General features: G+C 64.7%; 4 protein-coding genes and 1 non-coding gene across 5 annotated transcripts; 4 read left to right on the forward strand and 1 right to left on the reverse strand.

Annotated features, from left to right (window-relative positions):
• The first annotated feature begins 641 nt into the window (after positions 1-641).
• TGFA (transforming growth factor alpha) lies at positions 642-6,999 on the forward strand. Its single transcript, XM_055820405.1, has 6 exons — positions 642-730; positions 3,599-3,652; positions 5,460-5,583; positions 5,700-5,849; positions 5,979-6,088; positions 6,178-6,999. Exons 1-6 carry the CDS (start codon positions 697-699, stop codon positions 6,183-6,185), a joined length of 480 nt encoding a protein of 159 aa, XP_055676380.1. The 5' UTR covers positions 642-696; the 3' UTR covers positions 6,186-6,999.
• A 2,357-nt stretch (positions 7,000-9,356) lies between these two features.
• On the forward strand, positions 9,357-11,031 carry FAM136A (family with sequence similarity 136 member A). Its single transcript, XM_055820394.1, has 3 exons — positions 9,357-9,592; positions 10,576-10,716; positions 10,843-11,031. The coding sequence occupies exons 1-3, from the start codon at positions 9,506-9,508 to the stop codon at positions 11,029-11,031; spliced, it is 417 nt and encodes a 138-aa protein (XP_055676369.1). The 5' UTR covers positions 9,357-9,505.
• A 971-nt stretch (positions 11,032-12,002) lies between these two features.
• On the forward strand, positions 12,003-13,403 carry SNRPG (small nuclear ribonucleoprotein polypeptide G). The gene is made up of 4 exons (XM_055820395.1): positions 12,003-12,101; positions 12,322-12,344; positions 12,799-12,923; positions 13,219-13,403. Exons 1-4 carry the CDS (start codon positions 12,070-12,072, stop codon positions 13,303-13,305), a joined length of 267 nt encoding a protein of 88 aa, XP_055676370.1. The 5' UTR covers positions 12,003-12,069; the 3' UTR covers positions 13,306-13,403.
• Positions 13,404-15,918: 2,515 nt separating this feature from the next.
• On the reverse strand, positions 15,919-24,599 carry PCYOX1 (prenylcysteine oxidase 1). The gene is given in 7 exon segments (XM_055820378.1): positions 15,919-17,314; positions 17,624-17,776; positions 18,550-18,761; positions 21,777-21,868; positions 21,870-21,952; positions 23,348-23,554; positions 24,387-24,599. Coding segments are annotated over 7 exon segments (1,497 nt in total). The 5' UTR covers positions 24,478-24,599; the 3' UTR covers positions 15,919-16,655.
• Positions 24,582-24,652, forward strand: TRNAG-CCC (transfer RNA glycine (anticodon CCC)). The gene has a single exon. It is a non-coding gene; the product is annotated as a tRNA-Gly (tRNA).
• The last annotated feature ends 37 nt before the right edge of the window (positions 24,653-24,689 follow it).

Here is a 24,689-nt window from a genome sequence, read left to right on the forward strand (position 1 = left end):
CCCCGCAGCATCCCAGCCCCGCAGCATCCCAGCCCCGCAGCATCCCACCCCGCAGCATCCCAGCCCCACAGCACCCCAGCCCCACAGCATCCCAGCCCCGCAGCACCCCAGCCCCACAGCACCCCAGCCCCGCAGCACCCCAGCCCCGCAGCATCCCACCCCGCAGCACCCCAGCCCCACAGCACCCCAGCCCCACAGCATCCCAGCCCCACAGCACCCCAGCCCCACAGCATCCCAGCCCCGCAGCACCCCAGCCCCACAGCACCCCAGCCCCGCAGCACAGGGGGACCCGGGTCCACTTGGGGGGACCCCGGTAGCGCTTGGGGGGCAGCATCCCAGCCCCACCGCACAGGGGGACCCCGCCCCACCGGGTTGGGGGTCAAGGCAGCACCCCAGCCCCACAGCACCCCGGGACCCCGGGACCCGTCCCCACCGGGGGGGCGCAGCGCAGCCCCCCAGCCCCGCCGCACACCCGTACCCCGCCCCACCGGGGGGGGCAGCGCAGCCCCCCGCCCCCCGCGCTGCGGAGCCCCCGCGAGCAGCCGGGGGGGGGCAGCACCCCGGGCCCGGCCGCGGGGGCGGGGGGGCGGGGGGGGGGGCGGTGCTGGCCCCGCCCCGGGGCCGCGGTGGCGGGCGGCCCGTCCGCGCCCATTTCCGCCGGCGCGGAGCCCGGCCCCGCTCCAGCCCACCGCCAGCATGCCGGGCCAGGCGGCGGCCGCGCTGGCCGTGGGTAGGTGCGGGGGGCTGGGGCGGGGGGGGGACCCCCGGCGCCGCGGGGCAAACAGCGCCGCATCCCCCGGCGGGGCTGGGGAAGGGGTGGCGGGGGGGGGGCTGCGCCTTGCGGGGAGGGGGGGGTGTCTCCCCGCGGGGGGGGGTGGGCTGCGCCCCGCTGGCTCCTCGCCCCTTCCCCCCCCGCAACACTTCGCTTGGCTGCAAGTTCGCCGCTTCCAGGGCTTCTCGCCTGCGGGAACGCCCCCCCCCCCCCCCCCCCCAACCGTCAGGACTAACACCCCCCCCCCCCAGGTTAGTTTTGTGTTGAGTTAATTAACCGCAGGGGTCGTAATGAAGAGGAAGGGGACGCTCATCATGGGCTGCTTTAGCTGCGGGGGGGGGCTGGTCCCGGCGATGCTCAGCGCGGGATGGGGGGGGGGGGGCTCGGGGGTGCCCCCCGTGCCCCGGGGGATGCTCGGTACCCGGCCCCGGGCAGGCGGTGCCGGGGGTGGGCAGCATCGGTCGGATTTTCCCTGCCATCCCAAAGGAAAGCGGCGTGTTCTGGGGGGCGGGGGGGGGCCGTGGCAGCGCCAGCCCCGGGGCGGGGGGCTCTTTGCAGTACTTGGGGTGGAGCCCCCACCCCTCCACCCCCCCCCAGCCTTGGCTTGGGGACGGTCCCCGATCCGCCTCTCCGGCGCGTCCCGGCCGAGCATCCCTCGCCAGGCTGTGGGACCTGCATCCCACCGGCCCGCACGGGGACACCCCGGTCCCCTCTCGCTGCTCCTTGGTGGCTCCGGGCCCCACCGGCCCCGGGGGGCGCCCACTCGGGGGGGGGCTGAGCCCTGGGTATCCCACCCGGCCGGGCACCCCTTCGCTCCCCATCCAGGAGCGATGGCTCATCCCGGGTGAGGATCCCTCGCCAGTAGCTGCATCCCACCGCATCCCACTGGCCCAGACTGGGACACCCCGGTCCCCTCTTGCTGCTCCTTGGTGGCTCTGGACCCCACCGGCCGGGTGGGATACCCAGGGCTCAGCCCCCCTGGGTGGGCGCCCCCCACTCCCCACCCGGGAGCGATGGCAGATCCCAGTGTCCCGGGCCAGGATCCCTGTACCATCCGCATCGGACCCGAAGGTTGGAGCGTGGGGTTAAAATCCCGGGGGAAAGGGGGCGGCACGATGCCCACGAGGGGAAAATCCCAGCCTGGATTAGGAGAGAAAACTCGGGGGCAGGGAACAAACCCCAGCGATAACCGGGAGCCGATAACCGGGAATTCCTGGGAGCGAGGGGAGCTGAGCCCTTGGCTGCTGGTGGCGGAGAAGCGGAGGCTGCTAATTAATTAATGTCGTGTTGGGATGGAGTGAAGCTCGTGTTTGTCCCTCGGAAAGGCTGAGGGGTCCCTCGGGCAGCTGCCAGGAGTCTGGGGGGCTTTGCTGGCTGGGGGCGATGCCAAGGAGCCCTTCCCGCAGGATGGGGATGGGGGTGGGGGGCGGCAGCCTGGCTGAGTGCCAGCTTTGGGATAAAACCACAGGAATTGAACTTTTTGGGTCTGGGGAGAGAAGAAGCCGAGCGTAGCGCTGGGCTGGGGTTGCCAAAAATGAAGCTGGGGGGGGCTGGTGGGCGCAGCCCCCCTGCTGGGGGTCCCAGGTTGGCTGGGCAAACACAGGGGCACGGATGCTCCGGGTGTCTGTCCGGTGCCCAGCGTTCACCCACCAGCTCTGGGGGAGCCCCCAGCCCACACCAGCGATGTACGAGCATCACTGAGGTGAGGGTGGGGGGGTGAGGGGGTGGCACGGGCGAGCCGGGCTCCTGCGGTCCCAGCGGCTGGGAGGGGGACAGAGAAATGGGGAAAAGGCACCGCGGGGTCCTGGCAGGAGGGTGGCCAAGCCGGAATGCTGGGGGGGGGGGGGGGGGGGCCGGTACGACCACCCCGTGGCACAGGGATGAGCCACTTCCCAAACACCGCGCGTTCTCCTCGGCGTGCAGAGGCGCGAGGGGCGGCACAGGTGGGGCGAGCGAAGCATCTTCCAGCACCGAGCTGCTGGCGGCAGCAAAAAAAACCCAAACCCACCCAAAAAAACCCCAAAAATATGGGAGGAGATGGGACACTCGGATTAAATTTCCACAGGAGGAAAAACCCCGGGGTCCGCGGTGGTGGGTGTTGATGGGGTGAAGCTGCTGTGATAACCAAAGCAGCAGGATGGTGCTGGGTGCTGGTCTCTCACCCATCTGCGGTTTAATTAAACCCGTGGAGGAAATTGGGTCAAAATCAGCGGAGGGGGCCGCTGGCCTTGTCTGGCTTCGCACCCCAGGGTCGTGCTGCTGGGGGGGGGGGGTCCCCGATCAGTCCCCTCCATCTGTTCAAAGGGGCAGCTTGGAGGGGGGGGAGGTGTTATAAGCCTGCCTGGTCCTGCAGCCCCGTGTGCTCGGGGTTGCTTGGGGGGGGGTCCTGCCTGCACGGGGGTCCTGCCTACATGGAGCATTTGGCCCCGGGGAGCCCCGCTGGTGCTGCGGGGGGGCAACCTGTGCGTCCCTGGGGGGCAGCGGCGGGGGGCAGCAGGGCAGGGGGCTGGCAGGGCAATTGCAACAGCTGAGCTTGCATGGGGGCCAGATCCTGCCCCGCCACGAGGGTGAGCCCAGGGGTGCTGCGGTGCGGTGCAGGGGATGCTGAGCCTGCAGGTAAGGGGCTGGTCTCAGGCTCCATCCAGCCTTTAAAACACCCCGGCAAACACCGTTGCGTTCCCCCCCTTTTTTTTTTTTTTTTTTTTTAAAAAAAAAAAAGAGAAATCATAAATCTTTGCGGCATTTTGGGTAAGGCTCCCCCCAACCAGCCCTCCCGGCTCAGGGGGCACGGTGCGGCTGACCCCCGTCTCTCTGGCCTCCCCGCAGGTGTGCTGCTCGCCGTGTGCCACGCGCTGGAGAACACCACAGCAGCCCGCAGCGGTGAGTTTGGCACCGGAGCAGATCCGGACACGATCCCGGGGGGGGGAGGGGGAGCGGTTTATGGAGGGGGCTGCATCACCAACCCACCCGGGAACTGGGCCAAAGCATCCTCGTCCCAAGCGTGATGGATGCTCCGGCATCCCATCCTCCTTTCCAACAGGATAACGGGTCCCCAGGTGGGATCCCGACCCCGCGGTGCGTTCTCCCCGCGGGAAATCCGGGAAGCGGCGCTCCGCGGTGGGTATTTCTCATGCCCCTTGTTTTGGGGAAGAGGGGGGCCGAATCCTGGCGCACAGCTGCTCGGCGCGGGGGTCCCGTTAACCGTGCCGCGGCTCCCGCCGGAAAGCTGCCGGTGCCTGCCGCCGGCCGAGCTGGTGGCTCCCGATAAATCGCCTCATTCATCAAACCAGCACAATGGGCTGAGCCCTTCGCGTCCCCCTGCCCGGCACGGCGCGGGGGGCTTTGGCGTGGGGGGCTTTGCCATCGGTCGGGATGCGCCGGCTGCGGGAAGGGCTGTTTGCCGGCAGGAATGGGGGGGAAAAAAAAAACCAAAACCTCCTTTTGGGGGTGGAAAATGGGATGTTTCAACAGCATCGGTTGGGAAACGGGGCTCCCGCAGTGCCGGGGGGGGCTTCGGAGCGGAGCCCCGCGGTGGCACCGCTGAGGATGCTCGCAGCCCCGTTCCCGCTGGATGCGTGCCTTGGGGGGGGCGGGGCGGGGGCTGGAGGCAAGGGGGGGGCTCCAAGAGGCGCAGTGCCAGCTGGGGACACCCCAGGGATGGGGACAGGGTCCGTGGGGGCTGCGGGAGGATGCGGTGGCTGCAATGTGGCCGGCAGCTGCGAGCGCACCAAGGCTTAATGCAAGCCAGGACGCCCCGGGAGCGAGGGGGGTGGGGGGGCGCAGAGCAGGGGCACGGCTGTGCTGGGGGGCTCAGAGCCCCCCGGGGGGGGGGGGGGGGGGCACTGGCAGCCGGGATGTGCAAAGCCGCGTTTGGGGCTTGGCTTTGCGGGTTCAAACCCTAAAAAAGGGTTATTTTGGTAAGGGTATTCCAGCCAGGGGCCAGCCCCGGGGAGGGGGGCGTCGGGATTTTCCTGGCTGCGCCCCGGTGGGATTTGGGTGGTGGCAGGATGCGTGCCGCCAAGCCCAGATCCCGGCTCCTGGCTCCCTGAGGATGCTGCCACCAGCTCCCGCATCCCCAAACCCAACCCTGCCTCTCTTCCCCCCCCACCCCGCCACCCGGGATGGGGACGTGGGGCCACCGCTCCGGCACATCCCTGCTCCCGCTCCATCTTTCCTCGCTTCGCCTCCCCGAGGACCCGGAAGCATTCAGCAGACGTGGGTTTAATTACCCCCGCGTGCCATAAATTGACGGCAACAGGAACTTGAGGTGGCTTTGAAACGACAGCGATCGGATGTGCTCAATGCCCGGGCTAATCCGAAAGCAGGATATTTGTTTTCCGTCTCGGCTGCGGAGGATAATTTAAACCAGCGCGGGATGTAATGGGAAACAGCATCCCCGGCAAAGCCAGCAGGCCGAGGCTGCCGCCGGCTCCGCCGTCATTTCACTCCTTTTTCCTCCATTTTAAGCTTTAAGCTCTTTAGGAAATTCCTTTAGTGCCGGCGAGGTTGTGGTTGTAAAGTAGGACCCATCTGGGCGCCTCCGGGTGGTCCTGGCTGGGATGCGGGCGCTGGACCACCTCCCGCGCGGCAGCCCCGGCGTAAGTGCCTGCAAGAGCTACCGAGCCGCCGGCCAACAAAATAAATTAAAAAAATATTTTTTTTTTTCCTCTTTTCTTTTCACCGCCAGCTCCGGGCCCGCCGGTGGCAGCCGCGGTCAGGTCCCACTTCAACGACTGCCCCGACTCCCACCGGCAGTTCTGCTTCCACGGCACCTGCCGGTTCCTGGTGCAGGAGGACAAGCCGGCGTGCGTGTAAGTGCCGGCAAACCCCTCCCCCGGTTCCCGGTAATTCCTCCCCGGGGAACGGGCAAACAGCGGGATGGGGGCGGCTGGGCGCTGATGCCGGTGCCGTTGCCGCCCCGGCGCAGGTGCCACTCGGGGTACGTGGGGACGCGGTGCGAGCACGCCGACCTGCTGGCCGTGGTGGCCGCCAACCAGAAGAAGCAAACCATCACCGCCTTGGTGGCGGTGGCGGTGGTGGCCTCGGCGCTGCTGGTGGCGGCGTGCGTCCTGGTGCAGTAAGTACAGGGGGCTCAGGGGACCCTCCCAGCCTGGGCAGGGGCAGGATGCGGCCCTGAGGAGGGGGCTCAGGACCCCATCACCACCAGCCCTGACTCCCCCCCACCCCTGTCCCCGTTGCCTTGCAGCTGCTGCCGGCTGCGGAAGCGGTGCCGGTGGTGCCGGGAGCCCGGCGGTGGGCAGGAGAAGCCGGGTGGGCTCCTGAAAGGTGCCACGTCCTGCTGCCGTGCCGAGACGGGTAAGGGGGCTGGGGGGCGGCACGGGGGGGCGCCGGCCGCTGGCACTGCCGGGGTGTAACCGCGCGCCCCCCCGTCCCCTTCCCCGCAGGGGTCTGACGCAGCGGGGGTCCCGCCACCCCCACCCAGGACACCCGCGCCACCAGGGACCAGCGCCGCATCTCTCCTCTGTTTTTTGCTCTTTTCTGATTTTCCTTTTTTTTTTTTTTTTTTTTAAATTATTTTTTCTTTATTCCCACCCCGGCAGGAGATGCGCTCAGCAGCACCATGACCGTGTGCCGGCATCACCCCGCCGCGGTGCCAAACCCCAGCCCGGCAATGCACAATTGGGATTTTGTTGTTGTTGTTGGTTTTTTTTTTTCTTTTAGGTTATTTTGGGGGGGTTTGGGGTTTTATTTTTTTCTTTCCTTTTTCCCAGATTATTTTTCGGAAGCCAGAACCCCCCACCCCGGCAGGATGGGGGTTATTTTTCTATGGAGCCGGGAGCGCCGGCGAGCCCGCTGCCTCGGCGGTCGCATGGACCGTGCTCGCTTTGGGGACAGATCCGAGCTTTTTATTAATAATAAAATAAACCTTAATCCTAGAAAACCTCCTGGAGCCGGGGCTCTAACCTCCCGGCACAACATTAATCTTTTCCGTAGCCTTTATCATAACCCACCCCACTTTTCTTTTTCTTTTTCATTTGTTTTGGGGTTTTTTTTGTTTTGTTTTTGGTTTTTTTTCAAGTCATGGTTACTCTCATGTCTTCTGTATATGTTGCACTGAAAGTTAATATTTAATGTTTTAATTTATTTTGCGTGGTTAAATTAATTTTGATTTCTATAATATGTTATTGTGATCGGCTGTTCTTTTTTTTTTTTCCCCTAATACCTGGATTATAGTTATTTAAGTGATATAAAGGACATGTTTTTTCAGAAAACTCGTCTCGAGGGGCCTTTGTTGTTGGGTTGTTGTTTTTTTTTTTGGGGGGGGGGGGGGGGGGGAGATGTTATTGGTGGCCCCCATGCCCTCTGGTGATGGGCTCAGCACCATTGCCCATTTCCAGCCCAAACACAGCCCCGATGCCAGGCTCAGCACCGGTGATGGGCTCAGCACCGATCCCCATTTCCAGCCCAAATGCAGCCCCGATGCCCCGGTGATGGGCTCAGCCCAAAGGGTGAAGCAAAGCAGGCAGGAGGGAGGGAAGAAGGGGGGGGGGATGGGGTTGATCCTGCTGGTGGGGAGTGGGCTTGTGGGGGTCCAGCATTGCCCCGTGCACAGGAGCTGGAAATGGGGACCCCCAGCGTGGGGGTGGGGACGACGACACCAGCAGGGCCCAGCAGCAGCAACGTGGGGCCGAATGCTGCCGTTGTACTGGGGGGCTCAGCCCGCTCGGTTTGTGTTTCGCCATTAACGGCAGCGCAGCAAGCCCCCAAGGCAGCCCCAGCAGCAGCGGGTGCTGTGCCAGGGTGCTGTGCTGTGCCCAGGTGCTGTGCGTGGGTGCTGTACTGTGCTGGGGTGCTGTGCCCAGGTGCTGGGCCGTGCCCAGGTGCTGTGCACGGGTGCTGTGCCGCGCCTGGGTGCTGTGCTGTGCCTGGTGCCAGGGCAGGTGAATGTGCTGTGCTAAGGTGCCGTGCCCGGGTGCTGTGCTGGGTGTTGTGCCGCGCCTGGGTGCTGTGCTGTGCCCGGGTGCTGTGCCCAGGTGCTATACTGTGCCTGGGTGCTGTGCCATGCCCAGGTGCTGTGCCTGGGTGCTGTGCTGTGCCCGGGTGCTATACTGTGCCTGGGTGCTGTGCCGTGCCCAGGTGCTGTGCCCGGGTGCTGTGCCCAGGTGCTATACTGTGCCTGGGTGCTGTGCCATGCCCAGGTGCTGTGCCTGGGTGCTGTGCTGTGCCCGGGTGCTGTGCCCAGGTGCTATACTGTGCCTGGGTGCTGTGCTGTGCCCAGGTGCTGTGCCCGGGTGCTGTGCCCGGGTGCTGTGCCCAGGTGCTATACTGTGCCTGGGTGCTGTGCCATGCCCAGGTGCTGTGCCTGGGTGCTGTGCTGTGCCCGGGTGCTGTGCCTGGGTGCTATACTGTGCCTGGGTGCTGTGCTGTGCCCAGGTGCTGTGCCTGGGTGCTGTGCTGTGCCCAGGTGCTGTGCATGGGTGCTGTGCCTGGTGCCAGGGCAGGTGAATGTGCTGTGCTAAGGTGCCGTGCCTGGGTGCTGTGCCAGGTGCTGTGCTGGGTGCTGGGTGCTGTGCCGGTACTGGGTGCTGTGCATGCTGGGGTGCGTGCACCCCCTCTCCCCCACGCCGTCGCAGCTGCCATGCAGGTGCCACAGCAGGCCTGGCCTCACCGGGCGGGGGAGGGATGGGCAGGCAGTGCCCACCCCCCCATCACAGACCCAGGGGCCTCATCCTGCCCTGCGACCCTCCACAGACCCCCCAGCCCTGTGCTGGGCTGGGAAATGGGTGCTGGGCGGGGGGGCGGAAGGGTCTGAGGCGGCCTGGAGCAAACCTGCTGCTGCGGAGCATGGCCGCATCCTGCCCCTGTGACCCCCACGGTGGGGAGGGGGGGGGAGCTGCTTGGGGACCCCCCGAGGCTGCGGGCACCGGGGGGCGTGGGGCCTGCATTGCAGCACTGCCGTGCGGACGGTGCATTGCTGTGAACTGCCGTGCAGTCGGTGCATTATTGCAGTGCAGTCGGTGCATTATTGCAGCGCAGTCGGTGCATTGCCGTGCGTTACCGCCATGCAGCCAGTGCAATACTCTGTGCAGCTGGTGCATTGCCGTGCAGTCGGTGCGATATTGCCCTGTGGGCAGGCAGTGCAATGTCGCGTGCAGTCGTTGCATTGCTGTGCATTGCTGCCATGCAGGCAGTGCAATGTCGCGTGCAGTCCGTGCATTGCTGTGCATTGCTGCCATGCAGGCAGTGCAATGTCGCGTGCAGTCAGTGCAATAGTGCGGTGCAGCCGGTGCATGGCCGTGCATTACTGCCACACACTCGGTGCACTGCTGTGCATTACTGCTGGCCACTCGGTGCAATATTGCATGCAGTCGGTGCATGGCCGTGTAGCACCGTGCGGGGCCGTGTGTGCCGTGCATTGCCGTACCGTGCAGGGCCCTGCATTGCCGTGCATGGCCGTGAACTGCCGTGCAGGGCCGTGCCGTGCCATGCCGCGCATGGCCGTGCATGGCCGTGAACTGCCGCGCATTGCCGTGCGGGGCCGTGCCGTGCCGTGCATGGCCGTGCATTGCCGTGAACTGCCGTGCATTGCCGTGCCGTGCCGTGCCGTGCACTGCCGTGAACTGCCGTGCATTGCCGTGCAGCGCCGTGCGGTGCCGTGCTAGGGGGAGCAGGGCCCGCGGCGGCGGCCGAGCCCAGCCGAGCCCAGCCGAGCGCTGCCGAGCGGTGCCGAGCCCAGCCGAGCGGTGCCGAGCCCAGCCGAACCGCGCCGGGATGGCGGAGGCGGCGCAGGGCCGGGTGCAGGCGGCCGTGGAGGGCGCGGTGCAGGCGCTGGAGCGGGAGCGGATCCGCGGCATGCAGGTACGGGGGCGGGGGGGCAGGGGCGGGGGCGGGGGGGCAGGGGCGGGGGCGGGGGGCAGGGACGGGGGCGGGGGGCGGCCGGGCCCCGGGGCAGCCGCTGCCGCCCCCCCCGTGCGTGTGCCCGGCGTGACTCACGTGTGTGCCCCGGGCAGCCCTGCCCCCCCTACAGCCCTGCCCCCCCCCGGGCAGCCCTGTGCCCCCCCCCCCCCGCCCTGTGCAGGGCCTCTGTCCCCTTTTGCAAACTATTTGCCCCCCCGAGCATGCCCTGGGCCCCACGCCCCCTGCCCCTGGACATGTCCCAGCCCCCCCCCATGCCCTGTGCCCCCCCTTGCCCTGTGTGTCCCCCCAAGCCATGCCCTGTCCGCCCCCCCCATGGCCCGTGCCCCTCCTCCCTATGCCCTGTGCCCCCCCAGGCCATGCCCCATGACCCCTATGCCCTGTGTCCCCCCTCCAAGCCATGCCCCGTGCTCCCCCCATGCCCCATGTCCCCCCCCAAGCCATGCCCTGTGCCCCCCCCATGGCCTGTGCCCCCCCTCCCGCCATGTGCTCCCCCAGGCCATGCCCCGTGCTCCCCCCATGCCCTGTGCCCCCCCCAGGCCATACCCCATGCCCCTCCATCCCATGCCCTGTGCCCCCCGGCCGTGCCCCTCCATGCCCCTGCCCTGGCCATGCCCTGTGTCCCCCCCGAGCCATGCCCAGTGCCCCCCCAGCCCTATGCTCCCCCATGCCCCCCCCATGCCCCGTGTCCCCCCGAGCCATGCCCAGTGCCCCCCCAGCCCTATGCTCCCCCATGCCCCCCCCATGCCCCGTGTCCCCCCCGAGCCATGCCCAGTGCCCCCCATGCCATGCACACACCCCCCCACACCCCCACAGTCTCAGGCTGCCACCAGCTCCCTGCATGCTGCACCCACAAAAGGAGGAGCGGTGGTGGGGGTGTCCCTACATGCCCCCCCTCCCCCTGACACCCCCCTCCCGCCCCCCAGGGCGCCATGTTCCGCTGCAGCGCACGGTGCTGCGAGGACAGCGCGGCCTCCATGCAGCAGGTGCAGCGCTGCATCGAGCGCTGCCACGCGCCGCTGGCCCAGGCGCAGGCCATTGTCACCGCCGAGCTCGAGCACTTCCAGGTGACACTGGGGGGGGGGGGGGGGGGGCGCAGCACCCACCCGGGGCAGGGGGGTGCACTGGGTGCACCCAGACCCCAACACCCCCCCTCTTCATGTGTGCCACCCCCCCTCCCTTTACCCGCACAGGACCGGCTGAGCCGCTGCACGCTGCATTGCAACGACAAGGCCAGGGACGCGCTGGAGGCGGGGGGCACGGAGGCACGGGTGCGTGGCCAGCTGGATGCCTGCCTGGCTACCTGCGGCGACGACCACCTGCGCCTGGTGCCCGCCATGGCCAAGAAGATGCAGGAGGGGCTGGCGGCCCTGCAGCAGTAGGGGGGCGCCGGGGGGGCCCCACGCGCTCATTAAAGGCGAGGTGCCATGCTCCCACCGCCCGTGGGTGCTGGGGGGGGGGGAGGGAGGCTTCTGCGGGATGGGGGTGCGTGTGCGTGCACGCATGTGTGCACACGTATGTGTGCAAAGGGGGGGGGGGCTGGTTATGGGCTGCATACAGAGTGATGCTTGTGCATGCCGGGGGGGGGCATCTGGGTGTGTGCACAGGGTGCAGCACACCCCTGGGTGTGTGCACAGGGTGCACGGGGTGACCCCTGGGTGCCTGCAGGCCATGGGTGCAGCTGCTGCATGTGTTTAGTGCACAGGGTGACCCCAGGTGCATGCACAGCATGCAGGGACTCCTGCACCGTGCAGTGCACAGGGTGCGTGCAGGCCATGGGTGCAGTTGCTGCACGTGTGCAATGCACAGGGTGACGCCCGGGCGCGTGCACAACATGCAGCAGTCCTTGTCCACGTGCAATGCACGGGGTCACCCCCCCAGGTACCTGCACGGCATAGGGGCAGCCCCTGCAGGTATGCAACGCACAGGGTGACCCCCGGGGTGCGTGCAGAGCGTGCAGCAACCCCTGCGCCGTGCAATGCACAGGGTGACCCCCGGCTGCGTGCAGAGCACGTGCTGGACGGCCCCCACGCGTGTGCAAGGCACGGGGTGACGCCAGCCGTGCACACACCCCCCGCCCCACCCCCACCCCCACCCCCGGTGCAGGCGGCCCCCGGCGCCGTGCGGCCGTTGCGGTGCGGCCGTGCCGCCGTACACCCCGGTGTAGCCGCGCAGCAGCGGGAGCGCCGCGCCACGCCCGCCCCGCCGGCGCGCGGCTGCTCGGGGGAGTACGGTAGAGGCGGACGCGAGCGGTGATTGGCTGCCGGGGAAGCGCGGGGGGCGCCGGGAAGGGGAGTAGAAGGGGGAGGGGGGAAGGGGGGAAGGGGAGCGCGGCTGCTATTGGCTGGCGGCGGGGGGGGACGTGAGCGGCGCGGTGACGTCAGGGCGCGGCGCGAGCGGCAGAGTGCGGTGCGGACGCCATGAGCAAGGCGCACCCGCCCGAGCTGAAGAAGTGAGGCCGGGACCGGGGATGGCGGGCGATGGGGGGTCGGGGTGGCGGTGGGGGTGCCGGGCGGGACGGCCGAAGGTAGCCCGGTGCCATCCAGCGCCCGCCGGTGTCCCGGCATGCAGCGCGGGCCCACTGGTGTCATGGCGGCGGTGGGAGGGGGAGGGGTGCGGGTGTTTGTCCCCCTCCCCGCCGCCGGCGCTGACCCACCGGCATCTCGTTGCAGGTTCATGGACAAGAAGCTGTCATGTGAGTGCCGGCCGCCCGGAGCTGCTCTCTGCCCCGCGTTCGCTTGGCCGCGTGTGTCTGCCCCGGGGCGCGGGGTATAACGGCTGCGCGGCCACGGGGGAGCCCCCAGCCCGCCCCTCCCCCCACCACAGCACCCACCAGCGGCGGGGGCGGGCTGGCTGCTGGCTAGCACTCCCGCTTCCCGCAGGGCAGGCCACCCAGTGCAGTCCCTGATAGCTTCACCCTTCCAAATCCATTCATTGGGGTCAATATTAATTCAAAACTTTCCCCTCCTAAACCTCGGACTGGCCATTTCTCACTGTGTTGGACGCGATGCTCTAAACGCTTCCACTTCACAAAAGCGCGTCCGTCCTCAAGGCCCCGCTCCATTTCAGAGTGGCAGTTCTGGTGAGGAAGCGTCGGACGCGCGCGTCCAGCCCTTCCCTTTCTTTAAACATCCTCGGGTTTCTTGTAGTGAAATTGAATGGCGGCAGACACGTCCAGGGGATTTTGCGGGGGTTTGATCCCTTCATGAACCTCGTCATCGATGAGTGCGTGGAGATGGCGCCGGGAGGGCAACAGAACAACATCGGCATGGTGGTGAGTTTCAGCCCACGAGTGGAAGGTAACCGCTTGTGCACCGGCCTGCTGACATAGCCGGTGTGCATAAAACAAGCTGAATTTTAAGCAATGGGATGGGTGTGTTTATTGTGGCGGCACAGAACAGTCCGGGGGGGTTTAAAGTTAAAATGGGCCGTCATTCATCTCTGGGTGGGGAGTTTGCATGAATCTTAGCTTTTCAGGGAAATAAATGGGAGGGAGGGGACCCGCAACACTGCGGAGCGGTGGGCAACCTCGTGCCGCATCTCATTGGCCACCCAACTTCCACTTCCAGGTAATACGAGGGAACAGCATCATCAAGCCTTGGAACGAGTATAGCACCAGAGAGACCTGCATCGTTACCGGCTCTGACTCCTCCTAACCCACCTGTTTTGTTACTGAATCTGCCACCAAGCATCCCTGAGCGTAAACTTTTATTTTTTTCGTTTTGTTAAATAAATTTTGTAATGGTTGATGTAACCTGGTGGAAGCCGTACTTGCTTTTTGTGGGTAGCGGGGCTGGCTTTTCAGCGCAGCGGGGGCGGGGGGGGTTGCTCATTCTGCCCCCAGTTAGCTTTAAAACTCGGGGAGGAGGCTTAATTGATTATGAAGTGGATGTTAAATTGGGGCTGCCTGTGGTGTCCTTCCCCTGGGAAAGAATGAGCTGAAGTCCTGAGCCAAAGCTGACCCCTAGATAAACCTCCTCGCCAAATGATATGTGATATTAGGATTTGATCACTAGTGAAATACATACGGTCGTTAGCGAAAAAGATGCAGCTTAGATAAAATACAACCATTAGCGAAGATAAAATGTCATGAGGATGTGTTTACCCGTCCTCGTGTGGAGGCAGGTAGTCAAGGCCACGAAAGCAGATGTCTGGCCTTGTTTGGAAATACGTGGCCAGAACCAAGCAGGTGAAGAAGCTCCGGTGGCTCCTGAGCCTTGGGCAGGCTTTGGGTAGGATCCTGAGAGGGAATCCAGATGTTTCTGCATTTGAAGATAATGTGAGTTTATGGATTCAGCGATATAAAAGCTGGATGCGGCTTTGGAGACGTCGCCTGCAAACGGATGCGCTGTGCTGGGAAAGGTTCCATGAATCCTCACTGCAACCGGGGCACCCCGGGGGCTGCGGGTGGGGATAACAGTAAAGTATCAGGGCAGTTGGTGGTGTCTCTCTTAACCACTGTAATTAGCCGTAGGTAGTAACGATGAGGTGCGTTACCTTTTGTTTTATTCTTGCTGTATTATTTCACTTACCATTTTATTGCTTCAAACTTAAGTAAAGGTAAGGTCACTTCTTTAACTCGGTGTCCTTTGGGCTGGCTGTTGGTGTCACGGACAGAACAAGAACAAAATGTTGGGTTTTAAATCTAAATGTAATGAATCAATCCCGTCCAAAATTCCCGGATGGGAAAACCTTCCCCGTAGTTCGCTGGCTTTCGAGCAGCCTAAGGCTGGAGGAGCGAGTGAACATTGGGAAAGTTGATTGAAAGAAGCCAGATCCGCTGGATGTGTTAAAATGCATCCCAAAATCCATGAAAAAAGGGAAGAAGTTAAGAGGATTCTGCTCTGTGTGAAATTCATGATATGATGGAGCAATTCCGGCAGAAACCTGGGGGGGTCTTTGCTCGCTGGGGGTGGCGTGGCCGTGTGATTTCGGAGCACCTGGAATCGCACTGGATACAGCCTGTATGGACACGGATACAGCATATGCACGTGGAGATGTGTTGATTTTTTTTGTGCAAGGTGCTTTTCAAAACCCTGATCGGGGAGATACTAATTTGTTCAGTCTGGCAGCTGCGGGCTGGAGTGGGCAGCACCCCATGGGGGAGGTCTGGCCTGGGGGGAGATCACCCCAGCGTGCACCGTGACATCGCGTGTGGCATCTTAAGAGAGGAAGGGGTGAGACCTGCTGTGTTTATAGGTGATACAGACCGGGTGAACCATACTCCTCGGGAGTAAAACCTTTAAAACTGCTCCGCCTGCGCGTAAGAACGTCATTAACGCTGCTTTTAATCAAGGAAAAGGGGGGAACACCACAGCAGAAGCGATTAAGGTACAACAGGGAGATTAAGGAGAGTGGGGGCTGGAGCAAAACGCAGGGCGTGGTGATAGAAATGAACATCATAAATCCGAAAATAGTAGAATCTCACGGAGAGGGATTGTTTGCTGCTTTGTTAAAGGACGGGGTGACAGGAGACGGGATTCCTGCGTGTGAGATGTGGAGGTGATACAAGCTGCGATGACTGAACAAACCAAGAAAGTAAAGAGTCGTGGCCAGCAAAGGTTTGGGGAATCCTCAGCCTCGGTGGGATGCCCCCTCCAGCCCCCTGTGGGAGAGGGGGGCATCCCGGGGGGCAGTTTGATGATGTGCATCCCCGGTGTGATGTTAAACCCTGTTAGGGTGCAGCGGGAAACGGAGCAAGAGGTGCAAGATTGATTAGAATTAGGGCTGTGTCCTCAAGCAGGAAAACTTGTGGTTTTTTTTAAATAATGGGGGGGGGGGGGGGGGGGGGGGGGCGGTGTTTTTGGTTTTTTTTTTTTTACTTTTATTTCCGCATCACAGAGCTGTGATGCAGGAGCCAAAGCCTGCAGGGGCTGAGCTGCACTTGAAGAAGCTTTTGGCTCTTTCTCCTAAATGGGAGCCGGGTAGAAACCAGCTGCCTTTGTTTGCTCCTGCGAGTAAGTGAGACCTGTGAGTAAGGTGCCACGGAAAGCCAGCTCAGGTTTTGTGGGAAAATCTGCCACCACAGCAAGGAGGTGGGCGCTGGAGGATGCTGAGCTGGCGCGAAGGTTGCCCTGCAGCGGCCACTCCGCTGGGATGGAAACCATTCCGCTGGGATAACGTGGACTGGGAGTAGCAACACCACCTTTAGCTGATAGCGTGGTGGCACGGCGAGGATGTGGCTGGATTACGGGATCCACCGGGTGGTTGAGCCCCAAAGCGACGCAAAAACATCCAAACGCTGTCTCCCGGCACTGGCACCGGTGCGCTTGCCAAACAGTGCGTTAATTTTATTCGTTAATGGCAACATTTCGACAGGGTTGAGGTATTGCAGCGTTATTAGATGCAGTCGAGGGACATGGATTATTGTCATGAAAAAGGATTTTACCTACTCAAACCCAGTGGTGCCCGGCTGGAGGGTCAGGGCATCGAAATTATTAATGCTTCCAAACCCCGACAGAGCGAAGGACACTGGTGCTCTCGCTCGCTTACCCGTGCTCCCAGCACACCCATCCCCGTCCCCCTACCCGTAAGCACTTGTTTGGGAAGCAAATGAAGAACGCAGCCCCTATTCCCACTCATCCCACATCGAGGCACTCGAGCCACCCTTCAGAAAATCAACGAGGCGGAGAGATTCACAGTCCAGACGTCGATATTCCCTGCCCAAAGCGCACGCGGAGAGGGGAAGAGGGTTCATCACAGTGATGCGGATCCTGAGCGTGGCGGGCTCCATCCCACCAAGGGCACTGCTGGGGTCACTGCAGTGTTGCAAACCGCTGCTTCGATGTCACCGAGGGGTAGATCCAGGAGTTCCCTTGAGGAAGAGCCAGCTGGCTTGGGAAATCTGCCTCTCGGCTGGTGTGCTCCGGTCTGGAGTCGACTGGTGGTCTCCTCTTGGGGGCCAAGCAAGGCGTTCCTCGCCCGTTACCTGTCGTAGTGGCTAAAGAGTAGGCGATGAGTATCTCCAGAGGTCGCAGCGAGCAGTTGGCCGTCAGCTGCGCGGGGCTCACAGCTCCGTTTTCAACTTGTCGTGCAAATCCTCCTGGTCGATCTTGTGGGTGTTCCCGTACCAGCGGTGATAAGCGAGCAGGGCGGCGTTTTTGGCGGCGATGGCGCTCATCTCCATGGCGCTGGCCGCCCGCTCGATGCCATTCAAGTAGTAGAGGTTGTCGTGCAAGATGATGGGTGGACATTTTTCGGGGGGGCTGTAGCGGGGGTATGCCAACCATTTCTTCACTTTGATGGAGTCGTAGGAGGAGAAAAGCAAGTTGAGCTGCTCTTTGGTGAGGACCTCCTTGGAGAACACCTTCCAGACAGCCAGCTGGGTGGGAAGCTTTTCCTCGTTGCCCGCGTTGCCCACGGGAGACACCACTCCCAGGCTGTTGATGAAGAGCTTGGGGTTGTCCATGGTGAAGATGGCACCCAAATGAAAAGAGTCTGGGTCCTGGTAGCCAAAGAAGGAGGTGTTTAATCGTCCGTGCACGAACGTGGCGACGGTCTGGTGGTAAGGATTTGGGAACTCCGGGATAGGAGGGTCAAAGTTCTTGAAGGTGATGTTGGCCATTTGGCGGCCCAGCGGAGCGGCGATGACGACGATGTCGTACGTGTCCCCCGTGAGCCCCAACGTTGTGTTGTAAGTCACCTGGTAGAGCGTCACCGGGTCCCCTGGCGAGAAAAGCTCAGTCATCCCATGGAGCGGGACATCCCGCTCCCGTTTGTCCCGCTAATGAACACCGAGCTTTCAAAATACCATCCCCTTTTGGCTAATTACGCCTCGCCGCGAGCTCATCTGGCTTCATAACCTACCGCCAGCTCGGCGAGGTTTTGAGCGTTGCGCAGAGCCCGGTTTTCATCTTAAAATGACCAAGGAAGCCCCGGCTGGGCAGCTTCGGTCCGCCAAGGGCTGCAACCGAGCGGTGATGGGAGACCACGGTCACTCCCCGCCCCACCGCGGGGACACCGAACCCCACTCACCCCTGGGTCCGAGTCTGGTTTTTGGCTCTATAGACAAAACCGTGCCGGGAATAACTTCGGCTTTGGAGGCGGAGATGAGCCCGGAGCAGACGAGGTTGTTCCCCCCTTTTACCGACCAAAGGCCTGATTCTGCCCCCGCCAGAGAAACGGCACCTACGAGGAAACGATGCTCGTCAGAGGGGTTTTTAGGGGAGCGCAGGAAACAAAAAGTGGGAAATGAGGGGGAAAACCCACCCCCCTGGGGGCACAGAGCTCGCTGAAGCCAGGGCTAAGCAGGTGGCATCAGCCAACAATTTGTGGGAGCAAGGCGGTTGTCCCAGGGTGGGAGCTGCCGCTGCACCGGGGATGAGCACGAGGACCCCGGGGACAAGTGTGAGGTCCTGGGATGAGCGTGAGGTCCCCAGGGATGAGTGTGAGGTCCCCAGGGACGAGGGGGAGGTCCCTGGGATGAGTATGAGGTCCTGGGATGGCCACAAAGTCCCCAGGGATGAGCACAAGGTCCTAGGATGGCCACAAGGTCTCAGGATAAGCACGAGGTTCTGGGACAAGCATGAGGTCCCCGGGATGAGCACACGGACCCCAGACAAGCATGAGGTCCTCAGGGATGAGCATGAGATCCCTGGACGAGCATGACGTCCCTGGGGATGAGCACAAGGTCGCGGGGACAAAGTCCCTGGGACGAGCACGAGGTTCTGGGATGAGCCTGAGGTTCTGGGATGGCCGCAAGGTCCCCAGGGATGAGCACGAGATCCCAAGATGGCCACGAGGTCCCTGGGACGAGCACAAGGACCCCAGACAAGCACGAGGTCCCTGGACGAGCACAAGGTCCTGTGACAAGCACAAGATCCCTGGGGACGAGCACGAGGTCCCCGGGATGAGCGTGATGTCGGGACGGCCGCAATGGGGGGCGCACCTACGAGGCTCACCTACAAAAGCGTTGATGTTGACACCTTGCCCGTAGTTGACTCTCATCACCGGACCCACCACCTCGTTGATGAACCGCTGGGAGAAGCCGGCGTTCCGCAGGGCTTCCTCCGTGGTCTGGTTCAGCAGGCGGGTGAAGGCGCTGCCGCCCAGGGCGCGCAGCAGGTGCTCGGTGCTGCTGAAGGCGAACTCGTGCATCTGGTAGCGGTAGATCCTTAACCGGAGATAAGGAACAGGCGTTTGGCCACCGGTCGGTATCTCCATCATCCCGGGAAGCTGTGGCCGGTCTCGCTGCACGGGTCCCGGGAGCCGCCTCCTGCCAGGCAAGCGGCACCTGCCTGGGTAGGCCTGGTCCCCTTCTTCATGTACCCGGTTTTCCAAAGAAAAGCACTTTTGGGCGCAGTTGGGATTTAATTTTCCATAGCACAGACCGATGGCGCATCCCACACCTGATCCCTGCTCCCAGCGCAGCCTCCTGGGCTCGCTGCTCGAAGGCGATGGCACGTACCTGCATCTCTCTCCGCACCCGCGTGTCTCTCTTTCCACACCTGCGTCTCTCCCTCTCCGCACCCGCGTCTCTCCCTCTCCGCACCCGCGTCTCTCCCTCTCCGCACCCGCGTCTCTCCCTTTCCGCACCCGCGTCTCTCTCTTTCCACACCCGCGTCTCTCCCTCTTCGCACCTGCGTCTCTCCCTTTCCGCACCCGCGTCTCTCCCTTTCCGCACCCGCGTCTCTCCCTTTCTGCACCCGTGTCTCTCCCTTTCTGCACCCGCGTCTCTCCCTTTCCGCACCCGCGTCTCTCCCTTTCCGCACCCGCGTCTCTCCCTTTCCGCACCCGCGTCTCTCCCTTTCTGCACCCGCGTCTCTCCCTTTCTGCACCCGCGTCTCTCCCTCTCCGCACCCGCGTCTCTCCCTTTCCCCGCACCCGCGTCTCTCCCTTTCCCCGCACCCGCGTCTCTCCCTTTCCCCGCACCCGCGTCTCTCCCTTTCCGCACCTGTGTCTCTCTCTCTCCGCACCCGCGTCTCTCTCTCTCCACACCCGCGTCTCTCCCTTTCCCCCGCACCCGCGTCTCTCCCTTTCCCCGCACCCGCGTCTCTCCCTTTCCCCGCACCCGCGTCTCTCTCTTTCCGCACCCGCGTCTCTCCCTTTCTGCACCCGCGTCTCTCCCTTTCTGCACCTGCGTCTCTCTCTTTCCGCACCCGCGTCTCTCCCTCTTCGCACCCGCGTCTCTCTCTTTCCGCACCCGCGTCTCTCTCTTTCCGCACCCGCGTCTCTCTCTTTCCGCACCTGCGTCTCTCTCTTTCCGCACCTGCGTCTCTCTCTTTCCGCACCCGCGTCTCTCTCTCTCCGCACCCGCGTCTCTCCCTCTCCGCACCTGCGTCTCTCCCTCTCCGCACCTGCGTCTCTCCCTCTCCGCACCCGCGTCTCTCCCTTTTCCCGCACCCGCGTCTCTCCCTTTCCGCACCCGCGTCTCTCCCTCTCCGCACCCGCGTCTCTCCCTCTCCGCATCCGCGTCTCTCCCTCTCCGCACCCGCGTCTCTCCCTTTCCCCGCACCCGCGTCTCTCCCTTTTCCCGCACCCGCGTCTCTCCCTTTCCGCACCCGCGTCTCTCCCTTTCTGCACCTGTGTCTCTCTCTCTCCGCACCCGCGTCTCTCCCTTTCCCCGCACCCGCGTCTCTCCCTTTCCCCGCACCCGCGTCTCTCTTTCCGCACCCGCATCTCTCTCTTTCCGCACCCGCGTCTCTCCCTGTCCGCACCCGCGTCTCTCCCTGTCCGCACCCGCGTCTCTCCCTCTTCGCACCCGCGTCTCTCCCTCTTCGCACCCGCGTCTCTCCCTTTCCGCACCCGCGTCTCTCCCTTTCCGCACCCGCGTCTCTCCCTTTCTGCACCTGTGTCTCTCTCTCTCCGCACCCGCGTCTCTCTCTCTCCGCACCCGCGTCTCTCTCTCTCCACACCCGCGTCTCTCCCTTTCCCCCGCACCCGCGTCTCTCCCTTTCCCCGCACCCGCGTCTCTCTCTCTCCGCACCCGCGTCTCTCCCTCTTCGCACCCGCGTCTCTCCCTCTTCGCACCCGCGTCTCTCCCTTTCCCCGCACCCGCGTCTCTCCCTTTCCGCACCCGCGTCTCTCCCTCTTCGCACCCGCGTCTCTCCCTCTTCGCACCCGCGTCTCTCCCTTTCCGCACCCGCGTCTCTCCCTTTCCGCACCCGCGTCTCTCCCTCTTCGCACCCGCGTCTCTCCCTCTTCGCACCCGCGTCTCTCCCTGTCCGCACCCGCGTCTCTCCCTTTCCGCACCCGCGTCTCTCCCTCTTCGCACCCGCGTCTCTCCCTCTTCGCACCCGCGTCTCTCTCTCCGCACCCGCGTCTCTCTCTCCGCACCCGCGTCTCTCCCTTTCCGCACCCGCGTCTCTCCCTTTCCGCACCCGCGTCTCTCCCTTTCCGCACCCGCGTCTCCCTCTCCGCACCCGCGTCTCTCCCTCTCCGCACCCGCGTCTCTCCCTTTCCTCGCACCCGCGTCTCTCCCTTTCTGCACCCGCGTCTCTCCCTTTCCGCACCCGCGTCTCTCCCTTTCCGCACCCGCGTCTCTCCCTTTCCTCGCACCCGCGTCTCTCCCTTTCTGCACCCGCGTCTCTCCCTTTCCTCGCACCCGCGTCTCTCCCTTTCCCCGCACCCGCGTCTCTCCCTTTCCGCACCCGCGTCTCTCCCTCTCCGCACCTGCGTCTCTCCCTTTCCGCACCCGCGTCTCTCCCTTTCTGCACCCGCGTCTCTCCCTTTCTGCACCCGCGTCTCTCCCTTTCCGCACCCGCGTCTCTCCCTTTCCGCACCCGCGTCTCTCCCTTTCCGCACCCGCGTCTCTCCCTTTCCGCACCCGCGTCTCTCCCTTTCCGCACCCGCGTCTCTCCCTTTCTGCACCTGCGTCTCTCTCTCCGCACCCGCGTCTCTCTCTTTCTGCACCCGCGTCTCTCTCTTTCTGCACCCGCGTCTCTCCCTTTCTGCACCCGCGTCTCTCTCTCTCCGCACCCGCGTCTCTCTCTCTCCGCACCCGCGTCTCTCTCTCTCCGCACCCGCGTCTCTTTCCCATATAAAACCACCGAGCAGCAGAGCGAGGGCAGCCACCACCAAGGGCGACGGGATGCCTTCCCCCATTATTTTTCTCCTACCAGCCCCGCAGGGGGTTTCCCACCTTTCCCCCCCCTCCCGCCGCCCCATCCCGGCGAGGGTCCTGCCGTACCGCATGAAGCTGTCGAGGATGCCCTCCACCCAGAGGTGGGCGCGCAGGGGGCCGAGCCCGTAGCGCCAGAGCAGCCGCAGCAGGGTCAGGGGGGTACCAGCTGCTCTCCTCGAACACCATCCCCTCCCCGTCGTAAATGCCCATCAGCCCCCCCTGCGCCGGGGCGGCCGAGAGCCCTGCAGGGAAAAACGGGGGGAAAAGGGAATTTCATCAAAGGGAGAGCTTGACGCCTGCGATTTTCACCCCGCCGAGGTTTTGACACCCCCCCATGGAGCTTTTGTCCCCTCCCCTGTCGTGGTTTTGACCCCCCCTCCGTTGAGCTTTTGCCCCCCCCCACCCCGTCGAGGTTTTCACCCCCTCCTCCGTCGAGGTTTTCAGCCCCCCATCGAGGTTTCCCCCCCACATCCAGGTTTTGACCCACCCGTCCAGGTTTTGCCCACCACCCCCCCGATGCTTTGCCCCCCCCCCCCGTCGGGGTTTTGACCCCCCCAAGCTAGCCCCCTCAGGTAAGGGGGAGCCCTTGGGAATTGCACCCCAAGGGGTGGGAGGGGGTTAATTAGCCCTGGCTAATTGCAGGGACCTTTGGACCCTTCTGATGGGGTTCCTGCATCACCCGGGGGTGGGGTGTTTGCTTGGGCTGGGGGGATTTGGGGGGGGGGGATGCTGGGGAAGGATAAAGGGGTGGATGGGGGGGCTCATATTGGGGGAGGATTTGGGGGGGATATTGGGGAGGATTTGGGGGGAGACACTGGGGAAGGACTTAGGGGAAAACATTGGGGAAGGATTGGGGGGGATATTGGGGGGAGCCATTGGGAAAGATTGGGGGGATACTGGGAGATGATTTGGGGGGAGACATTGAGGGGGATTTGGGGGAGACACTGGGGGATGATTTTGGTGGAGACATTGGGAAGGATTAGGGGATAGCGGGGGATGATTTGGGGGAATTATAGGGGGAGACATTGGGGAAGGATTTTGGGGGGATATTGGGGAGGATTGGGGGATATTGGGGGGAGACATTGGGGAAGGATTTGGGGGGATGTTGGGGGACGATTTTGGGGAGACATTGGGGAGGATTGGGGGATAATGGGGGGAGACTGGGGAAGGATTTGGGGGGATGTTGGGGGGAGACTGGGGAAGGATTTGGGGGGATATTGGGGGACGATTTTGGGGAGACATTGGGGAGGATTGGGGGATAGTGGGGACGATTTGGGGGGAGTTATAGGGGAGACATTGGGGAAGGGTTTGGGGGGATATTGGGGGACGATTTTGGGGAGACATCGGGGGACAACACTGGGATGGATTGGGGGATATTGGGACATGATTTGGGGGGAGATATTGGGGAGGATTTGGGGGATATCGGGGGAGGATTTTGGGGGAGACACTGGGGCAGGATTTGGGGGGAGACACTGGGGAAGGACACGGGGGGGATTTGGGGGGAGCCCCCGGGGCAGGATGGGGGGGGTGACACCGGGGAGGGAGGGGAGGGGGGCTCACTCTCTGCGGGACGCCCCCCCCCCGGGGGGGTGGGGGTGTATGGGGGGGTGGGGGTGGGGGGGGGTGTCCCCGCTCACCCAGGTCGCTGACGAAGCGCTTCATGTGCAGGTTGAGGGGGTGCAGGACGGCGCCCCCCGCCTCGTACCCGGCGCCCTCCAGCCGCACCGTGGCCACGCGCCCGCCCGGCGCCGCGCGCTCCAGCACCGCCAGCCGCGCGCCGCGCCCGAAGCGCTGCCGGAGGAAGTGGGCAGCGGCCGCGCCCCCCACCCCGGCGCCCACCACGGCTGGGGAACCGGCATCAGCACCGGGACCCCGCCCCGGGACCCCCGCCCCAGCAGGGGAACCGGCATCAGCACCGGGACCCTGCCCCGGGACCCCCGCCCCAGCAGGGGAACCGGCATCAGCACCGGGACCCTGCCCCGGGACCCCCCACCCCGGCGCCCATCCCGGCTGAGGAACTGACATCAGCACCGGGACCCCGCCCCGGGACCCCCGCCCCAGCAGGGGAACCGGCATCAGCACCGGGACCCTGCCCCGGGACCCCCGGCCACGCCCCGCGACCCTCGCCCCGCCCCGGGACCCTGTCCCGGGACCCCCACCCTGCCTCGGGACACTGCCTCGGGACCCCCGCCCGGGAGCCCACCACGGCTGGGGCACCGGCACCAGCATCTGCGCCGGGATCCTTCCCCGGGACCCCCACCCCGGAACCCCCCCGTCCCATACTGACACCCCCCCTTACGACCCCTCCCCACACACCCCCCCCCGCCGCCCTGGATCCCCCCTCCCACACTGACACACACCCCACCCCGCCCCGCAGTCACACGCGACCCCCGCCCACACGGACCCGCCCGGGAGCCCCCCGCCCCACACGGACAGCCCCCCGGCGACCCCCCGCCCCTCCCCACACGGCTCCCCTGGCTCTCCCCCCGCCCCCCCCCCCCCCCGCCCTGGATCCCCCCGCCCCACACGGACAGGCCCCCGGCTCCGCACGCCCCCTCCCCGCACGGACCCCCGGAGTCCCCCGCCTACATGGCCCCCCACCGCCCCGCCCCCCCCCCCAACCGCCCCCGCCCTCCCTCCCCCCCCGGCTCCCCCCAGCCCCCCCCCCCGCCCTACCGATGTTCCTGGGGGGGTCGCGCTGCGGCGGACGGCCGGGGGCGGGCGGGCAGAGGGCGGCCAGGAGCAGGAGCAGGCGCAGGGCCGGCATGGCGCTGGCTGCACCGCCGGGACCGCCCCGTCAGCTGCTGCCCGCCACGGGGCCGGGCCGGGAGCGCAGGGTCATGGGGCCGGGCGGCGGCAAAGCTGTCAGCCGCGCCGCTGGTGTAGTGGTATCATGCAAGATTCCCATTCTTGCGACCCGGGTTCGATTCCCGGGCGGCGCATACGTTTTTCTCACTTTGCTTTTTAATTATATTTCTT

This window comes from Falco peregrinus, chromosome 17, assembly GCF_023634155.1.
Source record: "Falco peregrinus isolate bFalPer1 chromosome 17, bFalPer1.pri, whole genome shotgun sequence".
In the NCBI taxonomy this organism is placed as follows: Eukaryota; Metazoa; Chordata; class Aves; order Falconiformes; family Falconidae; genus Falco; species Falco peregrinus.

Excerpts from the sequence above, each read along its gene's own strand:
- SNRPG (XM_055820395.1), top strand. The coding sequence starts at position 12,070 with ATGAGCAAGGCGCACCCGCCCGAGCTGAAGAA. Across the intron at positions 12,345-12,798 it reads CATGGACAAGAAGCTGTCAT|TGAAATTGAATGGCGGCAGA; the intron begins GTGAGTGCCGGC and ends GGTTTCTTGTAG. Across the intron at positions 12,924-13,218 it reads AGAACAACATCGGCATGGTG|GTAATACGAGGGAACAGCAT; the intron begins GTGAGTTTCAGC and ends TTCCACTTCCAG.
- TGFA (XM_055820405.1), top strand. The coding sequence starts at position 697 with ATGCCGGGCCAGGCGGCGGCCGCGCTGGCCGTGG. Across the intron at positions 5,584-5,699 it reads GAGGACAAGCCGGCGTGCGT|GTGCCACTCGGGGTACGTGG; the intron begins GTAAGTGCCGGC and ends GCCCCGGCGCAG. Across the intron at positions 5,850-5,978 it reads GCGGCGTGCGTCCTGGTGCA|CTGCTGCCGGCTGCGGAAGC; the intron begins GTAAGTACAGGG and ends GTTGCCTTGCAG.
- FAM136A (XM_055820394.1), top strand. The coding sequence starts at position 9,506 with ATGGCGGAGGCGGCGCAGGGCCGGGTGCAGGCGGCCGTGGAGGGCGCG. Across the intron at positions 9,593-10,575 it reads AGCGGATCCGCGGCATGCAG|GGCGCCATGTTCCGCTGCAG; the intron begins GTACGGGGGCGG and ends CCCGCCCCCCAG. Across the intron at positions 10,717-10,842 it reads CCGAGCTCGAGCACTTCCAG|GACCGGCTGAGCCGCTGCAC; the intron begins GTGACACTGGGG and ends TTACCCGCACAG.